The following is a 19,996-nucleotide window of genomic DNA, read 5'->3' on the forward strand; positions in this document are numbered from 1 at the left end:
GCTTTTCCGTCCCTGTGGATGCTTTAGTGCAGAGGATGTGGTTTCCTGTGGTGGTTTCTGTGTGGTTTGACTCACACCTGTGGTTCGGCAGAGAGCCTGGCTATCATGTTCAATTATGCTTAAAGTAAATGTCATGGAGGATGTGGTCACCATGGCTATTCTAGGCCATGGCACTGTCCCTGATCCTTGTGGGAGAGCAGCAGAGCCTGGACACCTGCAGTGGGAGACCTGCTGAGTCAGATGCCTGGCCGTGCTGGATGGGGCCCTGGTTTTGAAGTACACCAGTCACTCACAGTGATGTGAGGCTCCAGGGAAGTGGAGGGTGCCAGAATCCTAACTAGTTCATCTCTAGGGCACTTGAGGCCTAAGGATTGGTTCATTTCTGGAAGGGCTGAAGGAGCTGAGGAGATCTGATGAGCTCTGTTTGCAGATCATTGTCTAGAGAAGCAAATTATGATGTCTGAAACCAGGACCCTTCTCCTCTGATAACTGTTTTCTTCTGAACAAGGTGGACACCCTGGCCTATAAAGGGCCAGGTGCTCTTGGCTTTTCAGCCGTATAATTTCCCATGATCTATTGTAGAGCAGGCTCTTCCATAGACAGTGCAGACACAAACAGACTGCCTATTGTGGTAGAATTTCACCTACACAGTGTTGGCAGAAGGACAGACTTGGGGCTTAGTTAGTTTATCCTGCTTTTGAAAATTTTTTGAAACTGTCCCTGTTAGTGATCTTTATCCCCAATCTCTGAGGATCAGTGTTTCTTAGGTAACAAAGCTGGATTCTACAGGTCCAATTTCTAGGTCTGCACTCTACTCACTACACTTTGAAAAAAGTAAACTAAGTACCTAGAACTTGTGAAAAGATAAGCAGGGTTAGTCCAGAGATCAGATATAGACAAAAAAGCCACTCTTAAAGTTTTTTGTTTTTGGTTTGGTTTTGGTTTTGGTGTTGAGGATTTTAAACCCAGGGCTGCTTAACCACTGAGCCACATCCCCAGTCCTTTTTATTTTATTTTATTTTTTAATTTTTTTAAGTTGTCAATGGACCTTTATTTTATTTATTTATATGCAGTCCTCCACACTGGCCAGGTTCTTCCCAGAGAGTTGATGTGAGCCTTGTGCCAAGAATACACCCCCACATAGAAACCCTGAATTCCCTTGTGATGCAGCTTTAGATCAGGGTGGACAAAACTGTCTGTAGTGGGCTAGTCAGTATTTCAGATTTGTACACTGTGTGGTCTTCACCTCAGCTACTCAGCTCTGCCCTTGCCTCAGAAGAGCACCATAGACAATATGTAAATGGCAGGTCTTGCTGTGTTGTAATGAAATTTTACAAGTGTTAAAATTGGAATTCCATGAGATTGTCATGTGTTATGAAATAGTACCTTGATTTTTAAAAAACTGTTTAGAATATAAATGTCATCCTCAGCCTGCAGGCCATGGAACTGGGTTTGGCCCAGGACCTGGCCTGCTAGTCGCACCTTAGCTGTTGGGGGCTTGCCTGACTGAAGCAGAAGGCCTGTCCCACAGGCTGCACTTTGATCTTGTGTGCTTGGTAGTCTCTCTGGATTCTGAGCTGCTGCTTTTTGATTCTGAGCTTCTTGAGAGGAGGCCCATGGGCTGCAGTCATCTTTGGGTGCTTATTACCTTAACATCCAGACACACGATGAGTCTTCAGAACATGCTGGGCTTGATTCATGCTTAGAAATGTGCACTGCCATTTCTGCTGCTCCAATGACAGGCAGCAGGTCTTGCCTTGTGCCTCCCGGGGGCGTTCACAGTGGCACCTTTCCTGACTCGGTGCTATGTAGCAGAAGCCTTTCCAGGGTCACTCATTCTGATGTCCTGTGTGTCTCAGACAAGGGGGCTGGGCTTCGACATCTGATCTGCAGAGTGAGCCGTGCTGCGTTGGTGTGGAGTTGTAGCAGGTGGTGTTTGCTGGGCCCGTGCTGCTGCGTTCCAGGCAACTCCAGTTTTCCCCAGACTTCTGGTAACTTTCTGGTCATTTTCTTTGTTCTGTATAGCTCAAACAGAATGAAGCAGCAACATAAAAACACTCCTGTGCTTTCCTCCACAAGCTCTGTCCTAATGCCCATCAACACCGTCCACCCAGGCCTCCAGGCCAGAAAGCAAGCTCACCAGAGCCTCCTCTTTGCACTGCCATATCCACTTGGTGGCTAAGGCTTATCAGTTTTTAAAATAATCTTTGGAATTTAATTTCTATTTCTTTTGGTCTGGTGGAAGCCTTAAGTGTTTCTTGACTCTTTCCAAATATAAATGAATCAGACACAGCATTGTTACCGTTTTCCTGAACCGGCCGGCCTCCTCCTTCAGTCTTCTTGCAGTTGTCTGCCGCAGTCTGGCTGGGCACAATTCAGGAGCCATTTGTCAAAAGAAACTAACTTTATTTTTAGAACCACACAAGCCAAACAAAGCAGCTCCTCAGGAAAAAACCCTCAGAGCCCAACTGCTACCACCGGCTTCCCACAAGCCACACTCCCCCACCACCAGCCTCCACACCTCCCACAATCCTCTTCCTCTTGAGGCCGATTGGCTGGGTCGCATGGGTGGAGCCAAAAAGTCCCCCAATGAGCAGCTCCGTGGCCTGAAAGGGCAGGGAAACAGCCCAATGAGCTTCACCGCAGAGGAGCCAATCAGCTAGATGTTGCTGGGGACGCTGTGAGCCAATCATCAGCTGGCAGTCTGAAAGTTTGCTGGGGCCCCTTCAGCTCATCAGCTGGCAGTCTGAAAGTTTGCTGGGGCCCCTTTGGCTGTGGCTCTCAACAGTTGTCAGCGCTGAATGGTGATCGATCGTCATCATGCAATCAGACCCGCCCTCAGTTAGGACCCTCGGTTTTCCCACCATTGTCTAGGTACAGCCACCTTCCAGTCAAGGCACACCAGACTGTGTGGGACCTTGGTGCCTTCATAGATGCATCTCAGACTTCAGAAGTTGTTTGGATCTTAAAAGGTATATGTAATACATCATCCACTTACCATGCCAGCCCTCCATGGCAAACACATCCCAGGGTGTGTGTGTCCAGTGGAACAGACTGTGATCCTTTTGGTTTGTTTACATTTTGCTGTCAAACGAGTTATAGGAAGATGTTTTCGGAGCTTTTTGGATTCAGAGTTTGGACTCAAGAGATTGTGGCCTTAGCTATCCAAGGGTCTACCTGATGGAGATCAGCTCTTCCCAGTTCTGAGGCCCATTTTGTACATCTCTTACCAGTTCTGCAGTGAGCAAGGTCATATTAGCAGCTGACATCAGTCATGGTAGGAATTACCCGTGGACCTCAGTAAATGCCCCACGACATGCTTTGGTGAGTGTGTTGTCAAACCTCCAGTGCAGCGCTGTATGTACCTGTTGTATCTACAGTGCACTGGAATGGTCAAGCCCTGTCTATCTGTGCTGCATCAGGTGGAGGGCAGGGCTTTCAGGAAGGCACAGGAGGTGAGCGTGCAAGTGATGAGGAGGTGGCAGTGAGAGACACTGGAGAGGCAGACACTGTGGGCTCACCCAGCTCCTTTATTCCCAGAGCAGGTGACCCTGGGCAAATCACTTGCTTACCCATTGAAAAGTAAAGATTGGTCACCTCCCTCTCCTGGGTGGTTGTAAGGATTAAATTAGATATATACCCCATGCCTGACTTAGATGGACAGAAAATGTCACTCTTTGTGTCCTACAAGCCTTTCTTTTCCTTCTGGAGTATTTTTGTTTGTTTGTTCTTTAAGTCTCTGCAGACATGACCCCCTTTCTCTAAAGCCCATGTGCACACAGAGGTCAGCACTGGATGCTCTTAGTGTCTCTCTTACTCATCCTTAGCCGTGGTCTTACCAAGGCGTGATACTTGAATCTCTTGTGCCCATTTGTATAAGCTGCTATAACATGCTTTTTTCTATGAAAAGCTTCAGTCATTTACTTACCAAGGCGTGATACTTGAATCTCTTGTGCCCATTTGTATAAGCTGCTATAACATGCTTTTTTCTATGAAAAGCTTCAGTCATTTACTTGATACAGATTTATTGAACAGCCATCATATGTTAATGTGCTAGGTGTGGGTGATGGTGAGATTACTAAGACACAGACCCTCCTGTATCCTGTGGGGTGATGGATAAATGTGGGAGACCAACCTTGCACATGACTGAGTCACACTCCCCGGCTGGGTGCTGAGGCGCTCAGTCACAGAAATGTGTTAGAGCTTTCCCCACTCTTTTTGGGTTCAAGGGTCAGTGTCTCGTGCATGCGTGTGTCTTGCTACAGCCCCATGGGTGAAGCTATGCTCACCTGTTTCTTTGTAATATAAACCCTGCCCTGTTTAGGATAGAATCTTCCATGGAAGTGCCTGTGTGTGTCCCCTTCTCTTACTGTGCCCTTGGGTGTGGCCTACCCAGGTGTCAGTCAACCTGCTGACAGTGGACATCATGAAGATAGACTCAGCCCCCTGAAACCTGACCCCTTGCCTCATTTGAATAGCTTCTCCTTGATAAAAGGGGTCAGCGCATGCTCTCACTCTCTCTCTTTCAGCGGACCCTTAAGGTCAGAGGAGCCGTCACAGCTACCCCAAAGAAAAAGGTATTTGTGTCTCTTGTGTGGTTATTTTGCGCAGCCCAGTTAGCCCAGTTTACCTGGAGTGACCCCTGAGCCCTTTTGAGAGAACAGAAACCCGGCAGATAAGCCAAAAGGAAACTACTATTGATGTGCAAGCAGAGGGCTTTTTCAGTGGTAGAGGGGAACTCAGGTCATGGCAGCAGGCAGGAGAAAGTGGTCCTCTCCATGAGGAGGGTACGGCATGTGAACTGGAGGTAGTTGGGGAGTGGCCCTGCTCTCCTCATCCCATCGCAGTCTCTGGTGTGGTTGTTTATCAAGACTGAACCGGCCTGCTGCTGAGCCACAGGAAGCCCACATGGGCAGGACAGTATACTTTACCACAGTGCTGCTCATGATGAGGCTGGGCAGTTGTTACCAATTGCATCTGTCCTGGAAAACCAGGTACTCTTTACCTGGGTTAAGAATGTCCAGTAATGATGATACTGTGGGGGGCGGGGGGCGGGGGCGTGTACAGAGTGAAAGTGCGTAAGTTGAATCCTTGAGAAAACTTGAGGAGAAAGAATGTGGTGTAGAGGCAGCAGGCAAGTTTGAGTGGTGGTGCCAGACCCCCAGGGAGGAGCCACCCTGCTGCACATCTGTCCTGAGCAGAGCCTTTGAAAGACCCTCATCCAGTGATGAGCTCTGCAGTGAGGAGTCAGATGCCTCAAGGAAAAGAGCGTTTACCTTTGCAAGATTTGAGTGGCTTCTGTGTGTTAGGGTATAAAACTCCTGAGCACTTCCGTAGGACCCCAGATGTCATTTCATTTATGTCATATCTTTTTTTTCTTAAATATTTATTTATTTATTTATTTTTTAGTTTTTTTAGGTGGACACAATATCTTTATTTTTATGTGGTGTTGAGGATCGAACCCAGCACCCGCGCATGCCAGGCGAGCGCACTACCGCTTGAGCCACATCCCCAGCCCCTATGTCATATCTTAAGGTCATTAGGCATTTGGTCAAAGGTGGCATAATCTCCAGGTTGAGATTCAGAACACATTGTCCTGTAGTCTTAATTCTGTGATACTGAAAATCATAAGCAGCACTTTTTCTGTAGAAAATAGATGTCTTTGGGAAGTCAACAGAAAGATAGAACAAGTGGGTATTTAGAGTTCTTAATGGTTTATGCTTCATGGTCCCCCCCTCCCAGTGTTCTATTAAGAAAATTTCAGACATGCAGAAGAAATCAAAAGAATCATGCCCACCAGCAATTTTCTACAGTTAACGTTTTACTGTTTGCTTTATTACATACCATCTCTGTCCCTCTCTCTAGTCGTCCATCAGTCCCATTTTTTAATGCATTTCAAGTAAGTTGACAGTTTTTCTGAGAGGACTTACCTTTGTTACCCCCCCCCCATGCTGTGATCAATGTGTCAACACATTTTATACAGATATTTTCAGCCTGACCCTTTTCCCTGCTTCTAGAAAACTGAGGTTGCCAGTAATCACTGTCCAACTTAAATTATTTTTTAAAAAGTCTGGTAAATAGGTTTAAACCTTATTAGTGCCCTCCTTTGCAATTGCTTTATAATCCATTTATAATTTTTATCAAAAATAATTCAGAGTTTTAAGTTATAAGTCATCAAAAATAATTTAGTGTTTTTTAACATTTTAAAAATTTAAAGCAAGTATTTATTGCATTGTTTTCAGAGTGGAGAGATCTACAGACCAAGTCATCAAGCCAGTCAATGTGGGAGCTCTGTCAAAATGGGTGGGGAAGATCCCTCCAGATGTCTTACAAGACATGGCAGCGATTGCACCCATGCTTGCCAAACTGGGGTATGACCCTTACGCCAACCCGCCCAACTACGGGAAGCCGGACCCCCGGATCCTCGAGAACACCAGAAGGGTGAGTGAGTGCCCCAGGGCAACTGGACACGCAGTCGGACTCCAAGTGGCTTTTTCCTTATTTTAGTTCTAGCTTTTTTATGATCAAAAAAATTGTTCTAAATTAGAGTGATTCTGCGCATGAGTGTTTTAATATCAGAAGTCTGCATTTTAAAGACAATTGCGGCTGTTCCTGTGAACCATGGGGACAGCTCTTCAATGAGTGCCGCCCCCTTCTAGGAGTAGTGCTCACATTGGAGAGATTCATCCATAGCTAGTTCCCACAACTTTGCATAAAACCAGAATCTGTAAGACTTACTTTTCAAGCCTTTTTTCTCTAAATCTAGTGGATACGTTCCTCTTAAGTGTTTGTATAGAGGAGGCACCACCTCTCGGGACCCAGTATGTGGGAAGAGTGGCTGAACAGGCGGACACACCAGCCTTCCAGCTCAGGGACGGCTGCTGCCGCGGGCAGTTAGCTGTTCTTTGTACAGGTCAGGTTGGTGTTTTTACAAGCACTCTTCCAGAAAGGGCTCGTCTGGGTGAATGCTGCTGCCATCTCGAGGCAGACCTTCCGCATTCTTTCCAACAGCTGTTGTAGACATCCCTGACTTCACTGTGCCATTTCAGCTATCTTCCAGGGTGTGGTGCCACAGCACTGAGCCCCTCACGCTGGTTCCTGTCACCATCCACCTCCAGAGCTTTTTCCATGTTCTCTTGTGTGTGTCGGTGTCCTCCCCCATAGCCTTGTGATAGGTCATCTCTTTATTCTCTTCCTTTTGGTACTCTTAGTTGGAAACCTGGTGACAGTGAAGTGTGTTTCCTGAGGCCATTCACGTGTGGATCCCCTGCTCTTAGTCACTTTCAGTTCCTCCTTCGGTTCTTCACTTGTGGCAATGTGGGAAGGGCTGTCTATTGTAAACCATTGAATATGAAAATAAGCTTATTTTTAAGTAATCTTTATCCTTTTTATACTTACATATAAACATTTTTAATATAAAAATTTAAGTTCAAACTGGCAGTGGTGGCACATGCTTGTAATCCCAACTACCCAGGAGACTGAGGCAGGAAGATTGCAATTTTGAGGCAGACCTGGGCAACTTAGTAAGACCCTCTCTCAAAAAATAAAACAGGGCTGGTGATATGGTGTGGCTGTGAGGTGTCCCCCAAAAGCTCACGTGTGAGACAATGTAAGAAGGTGCAGGGGAGAAATGACAGGGTCAGTGAATTAACCTCTGATGGGATGAACTGGGTGGTAGCTGAAGGCAGATGGGGTGTGGCTGGAGGAGGTGGCTCACTGGGAGCATGGCTGTGGGGTAGATATTTTGTATCTAGAAAGTGGAGTCTCTCTCTCTGCTTCCTGATCACATTGTGAGCTGCTTCCCTCTTGCCATGCTCTCCCACCATGATGGTCAGCCTCACCTTGGGCCCTGAGGAGATAGAGTGAACTTCCATGGACCAAGACCTCTGATACCATGAACCTGCAGTTGTTCTGCTCAGATATTTTAGTCACAGCAGTGAAATAGCTGACTAAAACAGCTGGGGTTGTGGCTCAGTGGTAAAGTGCCCCTGACTCAATCCCCAGTACCTCCCTAAGTATATATATTTATAATAAAAAGTATTTTTTCCTATATAAAATTAAAATGGTAGAAGAATGAAAAATATTTATAATATTACCTAGATACATACAATTCTTAATATTTTAGTATATTCCCTGCCCTCTGCATTTTATTAAACAAAGGTAAGATCATAAGTTATATTTCTTCCTTTATGTATGCAGTTTCTGTCTGACCTTTTCCTATTAGTACTGATGAACATTTCCCATCGTGTGCCTGCTTTTTTATGCATAATACAGTATACCATCACAGGAGCCATCACCAGTCCTTCCTGAAACATAGCAGTGAATGAATGAATAGATGAGCAAACAGAATACATCTCCCTAGTAAATGCCCCTAGTCCATCTTGCCGTTTTTCTCTTGTGTTTCTCTTTGACAGACGATGCTGTATAAAACATCTTTGAAATACTAAATTTTAGGTTTTTATTTACATTTAGACGAATAAAAGTGGGAGTAAGCCAGGTCCAACAATCTGGGATTTTTTTAAGATGCTCAATATATCTTGATAAGATTTTTTTAAAATATTTATTTTTTTGTTATAGTTGGGCACACACCTTTATTTTATTTATTTATTTTAACGTGGTGCTGAGGATCAAATCCAGGGCCTCGCATGTGCTAGGCAAGTGCTCTACTGCTGAGCCACAACCCCAGCCCAAGATTTTTTTTAAAAAATACTTTCAAGCTGGAGTTGTGGCTCAGTGTTACAGCGTGTGGTACCTGGCATGTGTGAGACCCTGGGTTCAATCCTCAGCACTTCATATTAATAAATAAAATAAAAAGATTCATTGACAACTAAAAAATATTTTTTAAAAAAATACTTTCAAATTACCAGCATAATAGAAGTGATTCCATTTTCGATTTTTGCTAATTTTAATAGGTTCCATTGACTAACATAATTGAACATTTTCCAGTTATTAGCTCTGTGTATATATTCTTTCATGTACCGCCTCTTGACTTTTAAAATGCTTTATGTGATTTAAAGTTTTGTGAACTACAGCTTGCTAAAAATGAAGCAGAAATCAGTCTAGCATCCTGCCTTTGTAGTCTTGATTGCCTTTCTGTAACTGGTAATTTATAGCTTTCCTCTGCTGGGGGACTTTATGAACCAGGATACATGACTACATGGCATTGCAAAGGTTTCCCAGAGCAGTAGCCAGTGTGGGTTCCCCACTACCATTGGCTTGGCGATGCTGCTTTCCGTGCTCCTAAGGGGCAGGTCAGGAAGCTGTTCTGGTTTGAGTCTGTGTGACTAAAGAATGGGTTTCACATTGGTGACTGGAAGGGTTTCAGAGCACACTGCAATACAGCTTTTCTTTCCTTCTTTTTTGTCTTTGCCTATCTCTTAACTGACAGTAATTTTGAGGAAGAAAAGATAAAATGTGAACTATAATTGCATTTTGAGTCCTTTGTAATGATGCGCAACAGAGGCCATTGTGTGTCTTGAAATTGGGTTTCATAGATGTTCTTATGTGATAGCTCATGGAATGGAATTACAAAAATTGGTAAGAAACCAGTGCCTGGGGAAGGGGTTAGTTTGCTCCCCTCTCTTTCTTTCTTTTTCCTAATTAACCATGGGTTCCTACTTTTTGGATTGTAAATTACTGCCCCAGGAGTCTGACCACTCCCTCTTGAAGTGTAACACCTGTGAACAGAGTTACCTGTTTCTGTGAGCATGCTTCATGTTAGAGACTCTGCATAAGGCCCTCAGCCACATAGGTTAGGAATTTTTTTTAAAAAGATGGAAAAGCCCTAATGTTAGAATAGGTCTAAGATGATGCCAAATAACCTGTAAATATTATGAGAAACTGTAGATCAGGGCTCAGAATTTGGAGTGTTTGTTTTCCTCTGTCCCCACCCCTGCATGTCCTCCTTGTGGTGTCCCCACCTCCCCACCCTCCACGTAAACTAAAGCTTGGAGCTCTCCTCCTGCCCCAGAGTGCTGCTTGCCGCCTCTCCAAGTCTGTTTTTTTTTTTTAATTGTTTTTGTAAATCTTTTTTTTTTTTTTATTGGTTGTTCAAAACATTACAAAGCTCATGACATATCATCTTTCATACATTTGATTCAAGTGGGTTATGAACTCCCATTTTTGCTGCAACATTTACAGTTAGGCATCACCTGTATCACTCAAGTCTAGACTCTTCAGAGCTTTCTTCTGCCTGTGGTAACTCAAATGCTAATGTAGCCAGCATTGGTGGCCCTGGGTTTCAGCAAGTCCTGCTTGCAAAGAGACTTAATTGTCAGAGGTGGGCTCCAGAAAAGGAAGGTGGCTGGGGAAATGGTCCCTGATTTATGGGGTGAGGGGAGGAGAAAACTCACATTTGGATTAGGAATACAGAATCTCAGTCTCTAGGTTACAAAGACGGTTTTCATACCATTGTGGGGAGTCCAACAGTAATAATGTCTGAGTTAGCTCATTTCAGGGACAATTTGCCCAGTTTTGAATGGAAAGTCATGTGTTTTGTGGCTGCGTGACTCACATGGCAAGCTGGAAGTGAGCTGCTAACATGTTCCGAGCCCTTTCCCACTGTGGTCTAATTCCAGAGTTGCTGCACAGTTAAATACATAGTGCCCTCTAGGTTCTCCTCAGCCTCTCCCTCCTCCATTGGTTCTTAAGCTTTTTAGATTTAGGAATTTATTTTAGAACCTAATGAAACCTGTGAATGCCTACCTCAAAAATGCAGACACATCCTGCACAGAATTTTACCTATGGTTCCAGTGGATTCATAGATGCCCCAGAAGCCCATCAGGTTAGGACTTCTGCATTGTGTCGTCTCCTGAATCCCTCTTATCTACTCTGTGGCTCTTATCACTGTGATGGGGACTCTGTTTCCTATTAGGCCCCAGGTTCACATTCCAGCTGCTTCTGTGAAACTTCCTGGATTTTCTAAGGGGCCTCATGTGAGATTCACTGTCCCAGATCAAACTTACTGTTCAGACTTGTTCCCTCACAGGCACAGCTAGATGGAATTGTCTTTGTGTGCACGTGAATGGCCTATTTCCCCAGTAAGCCTTCATATTTCAGGTGTGTTGCTGATACACTGGTAACCCTGGTATTGTTAAATTAGTTTCACAGCCTGCATTTTAAGTGGAGTATGGAATCCCTTACACTTAATGTCATCACTCAACTGGCTGGGCCTGAACTGCCACTTGCTATTTGTTTTGTTTTTTAAAATATTTATTTTTATTTTGACACAATATCATCTTTATTTTATTTATTTTTGTATGTGGTGCTCACACGCTAGGTGAGCGCTCTACCGCTGAGCCACAACCTCAGCCCTGCTATTTGTTTTTAATTGGGACCATTTGTCTTTGTTCCTTTGTTCTCTTTTCCTGAATTCTGTTGGGTTAATCTAAGATTTTTTAGATTATTTCCTTTTATCTTTTCTTGGATATTATCTCCTTCTTTTAGCTGTAATTTCTTGTTTTAATTAAGGTTGCTGTAGAACAAAACAACTGCAAATCTTTCTATAAAAAGCCAGATAGTATCTTATGCTTTGTGGGCCACAATTTGTCTCTGTTCTTTTCTGAAGATGCAGATTTCACCTGGGACATTTCCTCTTTGGCCTGATAACTTCCTTGAGCATACTCACAGTGAGCATATGAAGGCTAGTAACTCTTTGGGGTGTTTTTTTGGTTTTGTTTTTTTAAAGCTGAAAATGCCTTTTTTCTTCATTATTTGAGAATATCTTTGCTGGACATAGAATTCTATGTAGACAGGGTTTTTTTTATTATTATTATTTTACTTGTAACATTTGTTATTTTATTGTCTTCCACAATGTTTTTGATGGGAGGTCAGCTGACATTCTTATGAATGAAGAGTTGTTTTGCTTTGCTTTGCTTTGCTTTGCTTTGACTGCTATCTTTCGCTTGGGATAAGAATGTCCCCCAAAGCCTTATGTGTTGCAGGCTTGGTCCCCAGGGCAGCAAGTGTTCAGAGCTGGGGCTCCTGGGAGTGAGAGTACTAACCTCATCAAGGGGTTGATCTATCAGTGAACTGATAGCTGGATGGACTGTTGGGAGGTGTTCCTAGTTGAAGGGAGTGAGTCCTTGGGGTTGTATCTCGTTCCTGGCCCCCTTCTCTTTCCCCAGTCCTTCCTGGGTGCCGTGAGCCAAGCAGCTTTCCCCTGCATGCTCTGCCATGATGCTTCTGCCTTGCTGCAGGTCTAAAAGCAGTGGAGCCAGCTGACTCTGGACTACTAAGACTTCTGAAACCACGAGCAGAACAGGTCCTTCCTCCTCCATGTGGATTTTCTCAGGTGTTTTGTCCTGCAACAAAAAGCTGCCAAACACATACTGTAAGATTTTCCCTTTATATTTGGTTTCCAGCAGTTTAACAGTAATGTACCAATTTGACTGATTCTTGCTTCTTCTGTTTCAGGTCAGGCCATCAGCTTTGATTAGTTCTTAATTAACCTGTCTTTGAATTCCCTGGGTCTGCCTTCTGTGTCTAGTCTGCTGTTCATCTCCTCTGGTGACTTCTTCATTTCAGATTATTTTCCTGTCTCTTCCCTCATTCTTTCTTCTTCCTGCATTCTTTAACATAGTCATGAAAACAGTCTTAGAGTCTTCATGCATGGCTCTCTGCTGATTTTTCCCTTAGTTATGGGTTTTACTTACTTGCTTCTTCATGTCTTAGAAGTTTTGCTTTCATGCTGGACTTTTTGTTTTAAATAGATAGCAAATGAACTAAACAATATTGTTTGTTTTATTTTCCCCAGAGAGCATGTTCTTCCCTCCTTCATGCAGCTAGGTGAGGAAGGGAATCTGGCAGTTAGCTGAGCAGGAGCTGAACAACACCCTTAGCTTCAGTTTACCTCTGAATTCAAATGAGATTGTGGAGATTTGACCTTCAGTCCAATCCCTAGATTCCTGTGTGCTATAGGCAAGGGTCTCATTTCTTGATTTTCATCAAGATTTCAGCTGGGAGGAAGCTGGATTAGATCTTAAGTTGTTTCATCTCTCCAGTACAGCTGCAGCAGGACCCTGGACCCAAGCCATACCAGACTGGGAGATCCTCTGTGTCCAGCTTTGGTCTCACCAGCCGTACTCAGTAGAGTCCCCCAGATACAGTGGTCAGGCCCTGAGATTTAGTTTTACATCTGGAGCTCCTCCAGATTCCAGATTCTAATCTACGTAGCAGTTCACACTGTTGCTAAAGCTTGGCTTATTTCTTTTTGTCTAAGCAAAATGTTTTTATCTCTAAATTTGCCTCTCTGCCCACCTGTGCCCAGCCTGGCCATTCATGGTAGAAAGATACTTTGCTCAGTATTCCTAAGAAGAACTCGTCCTTCTCTGGAATTTGATTCATTTAGACTTCTTTGCATCCCTGCTCCTTGATGGCTCTAAGGAAAAATACGCAGTGGACTTCATCCAGTGTTTCCTCCTTCTTCTGATGAAAGCAGTGTCTGTTGAGGCCTGTGCTCCGCCCAGAACAGAGCTCCTTGGAGTGCATTCGATTTTTTTAAAAGAGACCCTGTGGTCTCTTGTCCCTGGGTCACTGAGAGCCTCCTGCTGAGTTGCCTGCACTGTGTCCTAGGTAGGAACCCTTACCAACAGACTTTTTAAAAAATACCTTTATTTTATTTATATTTATCTTTATGTGCTGCTGCGGGTCGAACCCAGTGCCTCATACATGCTAGGCAAGTTCTCCACCGCTGAACCCCTGCCCAGCCCCTCAACAGACTCTTCTGCATATCCCTTGGTCACAAGTTTTCCAGCCTTATTCCTCTTAAGTTTTTTTTACTTTTCCAGCTGAACCATTAGCTACTGCCTCTTTTGTCACCTGTGTGTCACAAAGTGGCTACAACAGGGCCAGTACAATTAGTGTATACCCATAGCTCCAGCCATTTCTTCTTCCAGGCCAAACATGCAGTCACATGTTGCTGGACTTCTGTGCCAAGCAGCAGAGGGCTCAGTGACCTCTGGGAGGCGCCCAGAAGGACAGTGATCTATAGGATTGGGTGGTGCTATACACTCCAGCCCCAGGGTCTCCTGAACAGCCTCGGAGGCACAGCAGCAGCAAGGCAGCTGATCGCTTGCATAGTCTCCTCTTGTTCTGAACCTTCTCAGAATGTCACCCTTAGGACCGCTTGGCGAATGAGCTATCTGTTGTTTCCAAAACCCCAAGCAGCGCACTAGGTTTCACTGGTGCAAAATTCTCAGCAAAATTTAAAGACTCGAGATTATGAGCTTAATTAACTTTAATATGAGAGGCTGCATGGCTGTGAATTCCATTAGTGTTGTATTGAACCACCTGTAGGATCACACTTTGGGCTTATTTTTCAGAACTCTTGATCCAGTGGCTGTATGCTATAGGGGTCTGTTCAGGGCATTCCTAGAAGCTTCCTGGTACCGCGTCTTCGACCTGAGGTAGCGGTTGAAATTGTGCAGTCCCCACTTCTTTTCCCTGTTCTGCAGGACACACAGAAGCAAGGCCACAGCCCAGGGTTCTCTCCTGCTGTTTCCACTGTGCGCTTCCAGTGCTGTTACTTGTTTACTCACAGCCTGTCTTTTGTGGGCATGTGACTGCACGTAATAAATTAAGAAGCTGTTTTACCATGAACTGCTTTTACTTATTTAGTTAGTTACTTGTTGTTTTCATGGTGCTGGGGATCAAACCCAGGGCCTGCTCGGCAAGCTCTCTACCACTGAGTCAGCCCAACACCCATTTTCCACTTCTCCATTCCACCAGATCAACTCGTTCGTTTCTGGCCGTGGGGAAGCTGCTGTTTGCCTTGGTCCTCCAAGAGCAGTGGCCTGATTTCTGCCATTGCCATCTCACATAGGTCTCTTTCAGTGAGAAACCCCTCCTGGCATTGTGTGTGGGGGGGATTCATGCCAGCCTTGGACAGAAGTGGTGGTGGGAGTTGTCATTCATCCAGCACAGTGACTCTGCCCTCTAAAGAGTCCTCCCAGACTGGTCTTGGGACCCTTTCCTGGGTTTCAGAAGTGGAATGAAGAGAAGAAACATTGTCCCCCTGGCCAGGGCCCCAGGGCGTGAGGCACAGCAGGTATGAGAAGAAGGAAGCTCAACCATCAGCTGCACTTCCTAGGACTCCCTGCAGACGATGGCCATGGACCAGTTTCTTCTGGCCATGTTTATGTGAGGAGGTGTTTGTTAGCAGTTCTCTGACCCAACTGTTGCGGATAAGAGTCGTATGAAGAAAGTTTACCCATTTTTTCCTGCTTCTGAACATTGCTATGAAAGGACATTGAACTGGCCCTGTTGCAGCCACTTTGTAACACACTGGAGATGACAGAAAGAAGAAAACAGAAATCAAGGGCCTTGAACCTAGCTTCAGCCTGACCTCCACCTCCTCTCTAGACTTCCTGTGTTTTTGAGGTACTTTAACGAGGCATTCTGTTCCTCAAGTAAAACCAGCCCCTCAAAAGAAGAGAACCAGGTGTCAAGAGGGATCTCACTTTCAAGTCCTGGTTCCCAGCTTCGCCCTGGCCATGGATGTGACACGTCTCAGTGGGCTCCTGATAGGTCCCCCCACTTTTTTTTCTTTTTTTTTTTAAGAGAGAGAGAGTTTTTTTTAATGTTTATTTTTCAGTTTTTGGTGGACACAACATCTTTATTTTTATGTGGTGCGGAGGATCGAACCTAGCGCCCCGCGTATACCAGGCGAGCATGTGACCGCTTGAGCCACATCCCTAGCCTGGTCCCCCTTTTCTTAATATTTATTTTTTCAGTTGTAGTTAGACACAATACCTTTATTTTATTTATTTATTTTCATGTGGTGCTGAGGATCGAACCCAGGGCCTCATATGTGCTAGGCAATCATTCTGCCACTGAGCCACAGCTCAGCCCCAAGGTAGGTGCCTTTTTGACTCTGTTGTCTCAGTTGGGTTCCTGTGCCATGGTAGGACTGTTCCAACTACCACTGGATTTGAGGTATGATTTACCTTTAGTTTCTCATTTCTTTTATTTGTGCGCTCAGACGTGACAAGCTTTGTATTCTAGTGGTTGTAGTTAGAGAAATTCACATTCCATTGTCTTAACATTTGTTGCCCCTTCAAACAGCCACCACAGAGCTGGGTGCTCTCCCAGCATGACAGTTCTCTTCCTCTCCTGTGTTTCGCTTTATTTCGAAAGCAGATGCCAGTGCTTCTGCAGCATCCTGTGAAGTTTGGTGTGGGACATCTTATACCACAGTGCTCTGGTCTGTCAGGATGGTCACTGCAGGGCTCTGGGCATTGGATGGGTAGTCACAGAAGCACAATGCCTTCTTGGTGCCCAGGAAGTGCAGACCTGGCTTGTTTTCATGAGGAAAGCACCAGTGACTGGAAAGAGAGGTCTGTCCACTGTGCTGGCAGTTTACTTGTTGAGACATCCCCTAACCATGCTGCCCAGGCTGGGCTCAAAAATCCTGGGCTCCAGCGACCCCTCCACCTCAGCCTCCCCTCCACCACAGCCTCCCCTAGCTTCTGGTTCTGTGTCTGCAACATGCAGAGGCCTTGTCACATCAAGGCCAGACAGAGACACGTGGCTAGTTTCTATTTCTTCATCTGTCTTCAGTCTATAAAATTTCATTGCTCATTCATCTATGGTTTCCACATTTTCCCTTATATGTTATACCTTCATTAAAATCACCTAAAATTAGAAAAAGTTATCTGGATTCAGTTTTTAAATGCTGGAGTAAGAACCATTTTCTTGCTGGGTGCAGTGATGCATGCCTGTAATCACAGTGGCTTGGGGGCTGAGATAGGAGGATAGTGAGTTCAAAGCCAGCCTCAGCAATAGTGAGGCACTAAGCAACTCAGTGAGACCTTATCGCTAAATAAAATACAAAATAGGGCTGGGGGTGTGGCTCAGTGGTGAGTGCCCCTGAGTTCAATCCCCAGTATGGGGTGGGGGAGAACCACCCCCCTCCTTGATATTTCTTGATCATGGAAATATCTAAAACAACAACAAAAAGCAGAAACCTAGATTTTGTGTCTGACCCATAACAAGATGCTGAGAAAGAATAGACAAATTCAGTGAAAATCAAACAAAAAATGAGAGAACTGCCTGAGCGAGGTCCTTGAGGACCACCAGCAGGGTGGCAGCAGCGGTGATGGAGCAAAGGTGAGAACCCTGTGCAGGTGCAGGCCCAAGCACAGATGTGGGCAAGGTCCCGCAGGCAGCTCCAGAGGTGAGTGTGCCAGGCCCATCAGGACACAGGGAGGCTGGGCAGAACACAGACCCAAGCCACGCTGTAACAAGTTTTCTTTCTTTTTTTAATATTTATTTTTTAGTTGTAGATGGACACAAAACCTTTATTTCACTTATTTATTTTTATGTGGTGCTGAGGATCAAACCCAGGGCCTCTCACATTCTAGGCGAGCGCTCTACCACTGAGCCCAGCCCCAGCTTTTGTAATAAGTTTTTTGCTATGAAGCAGGTTAAAGGAGACCCACGAGACATCCATATGATGGCTCTCATCAGTGTGGGGATGTGGGCCTGACCACTCAGTCCTTGCCTCTCTGTGCCACCTTCTTCCACTCAGGACTGCAGCCTCCAGTGCCATCCGTGCTGTTGCAGGTAATGGGGTTTCTTCCTCGCGGCTTGACAGTGTCTCTTGGTGGGGGGTGCTGCAGTGAACACGGGGGTGGGGGGGTGGTGCTGCAGTGAAGGCTGGCGGGTTCTCTTTCCTCTGGGTGAGCACCCAGTCGTGCTTCGTCAAGTGGCGGCTCCGAGGAGAGCCTTGCTTAGCTAGCCTGGAGCCCCAGAAGCTTCGGTCTTTGAGGGCTCTCCATGTCTCTCCATAATGGTGCTCCGAAGCGACATTCCCACCAGCAGCAAACAGGGTGCCCACTTCTGTACACCCTTGCCCAGCCTTGTTGCTTCCTTCTGGAGAGGCCGTGTGGGTAGTTTTGATTTGAGCTTCCCTGGTAGCTAGTGATGTTGAGCGGTTTTGTATGTGTTTCTGTGTTGCCGTTCATATGTCTTCTTTTCAGAAGTGTCTAGATATGTCTAATGCCCAGACTTCCCTAGAAAATCCAAGTCTCAATGCTGTATTTCCTGTAGTATATACTGCTTTCTGCAGTAAGGAGAGGTTTCTGTTTTGCAGTTGCTGCACATTTCCAGTTAAATTCACATTTCAGGCCATTTTGTCCAACTTCACCCAAAAGTCATCATACTGAAACATTTCCTTTTCTTTAAAATGTTTTGGAGTAGAATCTTATGCTTCTGAGGGCTGGGGTTGTAGCTCAGTGGTAGAGCGCTTGCCTAGCATGTGTGAGGCCCTGGGTTCGGTTCTCAGCACCACATATAAATAAAAAATAATAATAAAGGTACATTGACTACTAAAGAATATTTTTTAAAAAAAGAATCGTATGCTTTAGGGCTGATAATTTGTTTTCTTCTTGATATAAGAAGTATTAACAACATTTATCCTGTTGTTTCCAGATAGGATGAGACTGTTGCACTTCTCAGGGCCAAGTCTGAGATTTGCAAAGGTGCCAAAATAATTCCAGAAAAATGAGAATATGTAAACAAGCATGCTATCAGCTGTTTTACAGTATGTGTGTTTTGGAGATCATGAGTCTGTGAGCCTGGAGGGATTAAAGATATAAATTTCAAACTCTGGATCCCTTCCTGCATTAGAATATCTGGCTGCAGTTGCAACATGTTTTCTCTGCTTGTGAAACTAGCAAGTGTAATTCCTCAAGGGGGAATGTTCATTACATTCCTAAAAATAATGAATTATATTACTAAATAAATAACAGCAGGCTATGCATGGAGTTAGGATGAAAGTGTGCCAGGAACCAAGAATTACGACTAATCCAATTCCTTCCTCTTACACAGTGAGCTGCAGCCTGAGTCCACTTAGTCCACCCCACGCACAAACAATGTGTCCTGTAGGCCACCCCTCGTGAGCCTTGTGTGGGCAGCGTCTATGTGCTGAGCTTTGATCTCCCGACTTCTCCATATTTTCACATGAGGTACTGATGCGTGGCACAGTGGGCACACATCTCTCCTGATCCCGCTGTATTGTTGCTGTAGCGTGGCCCATTGGCTTGTTGCTCCCTGGTGCCCACAGGAGGTGTCTGGTGTTGCCTTGTGTCGTACTACTATGTTTTAGTTCCTGGACAGTTGCGGTGTCAGGGTCCTTCTGCACTTCTGTCTCTGAGACTGTGGGAAGCCCCCAGTTACCCGCTCCATTGAGATCTAAAGACGCGTGTGCCCTTCGCTTGCCTGAGTCACTGTTGATGAGCTGCAGGGGTCTAGGCATGCTGTTGCTGCCTGCTGCTTGCATGTGGTGGGCCACACAGTGGCCTGCAGATCCCACCTCCTCATCCTTAGGTGGGACCTGTTTGCTCGCCTGGCAGAGCACTCCCCACCAGGAATGAGGAATCTAAGACATGCCATGATCCTGTCACTTGGTGCATGGAGAGGCCACAAGGCCAAGTGTGGGAAGCGCACTGAGGAGGCAGCAGACGTGGCACAGGGTGCTGCCTCACTGCTCCACCAGCACTGCAAGGGGCCCTGGGTGTTCCGAGCCTCCACCGCCTGGCTCATTTTCCTCCCTCTGGTCTCCTCTGTTGGCCTCCCTTTCTCCTCTTGCCATTCACTGTGCATATTAGAGGAAGCCACCCTCAGCACATGACAGGGAAACCTCCCTGGCCTGGCCAGCTGCTTTGTGAGCCAGGCTTTGACGTCTTACCAGTGTACACAGGTAGAGTGGCTGGAGTATGGGCTGCTGCTTGACAAGGACCCCCACCCCGTTTCTAGTCAGATGTCCCAGTGTTCTCCTTAAGCCCAGCTGCCACCCACGGCCCCCAGAGCCCTCCTTCGGCTCTGCCTTTGTCCTGTGACTGCCTTCCTGACACCTGGAGGTCCCTGTCTGTCTGCTGGAGCACAGCAGACCACCTCAGAACCACAGGTGTGTCACTTCACAGTTTCTGTGACCAGGAGTCCAGGCACAGCTCTGCTGGCCGCCTGGCTCAGGGCCCTTGGTGCAGCTGCAGTGTCT

The 19,996-nt window shown here is 45.6% G+C and overlaps 1 protein-coding gene across 1 annotated transcript in view; it reads left to right on the forward strand.

The window, feature by feature from the left end:
* The window catches only part of Tpst1 (tyrosylprotein sulfotransferase 1), a 93,382-nt gene that overhangs the window by 58,707 nt on the left and 14,679 nt on the right, over positions 1-19,996 (forward strand). The window contains exon 3 of the mRNA XM_076840110.2: positions 6,243-6,441. Within this exon, the coding sequence (XP_076696225.1) occupies positions 6,243-6,441 (199 nt within the window). The remainder of the gene's footprint in view (positions 1-6,242; positions 6,442-19,996) is intronic.

This window comes from Callospermophilus lateralis, chromosome 19 (genome assembly GCF_048772815.1).
Source record: "Callospermophilus lateralis isolate mCalLat2 chromosome 19, mCalLat2.hap1, whole genome shotgun sequence".
NCBI classification, from domain to species: domain Eukaryota; kingdom Metazoa; phylum Chordata; class Mammalia; order Rodentia; family Sciuridae; genus Callospermophilus; species Callospermophilus lateralis.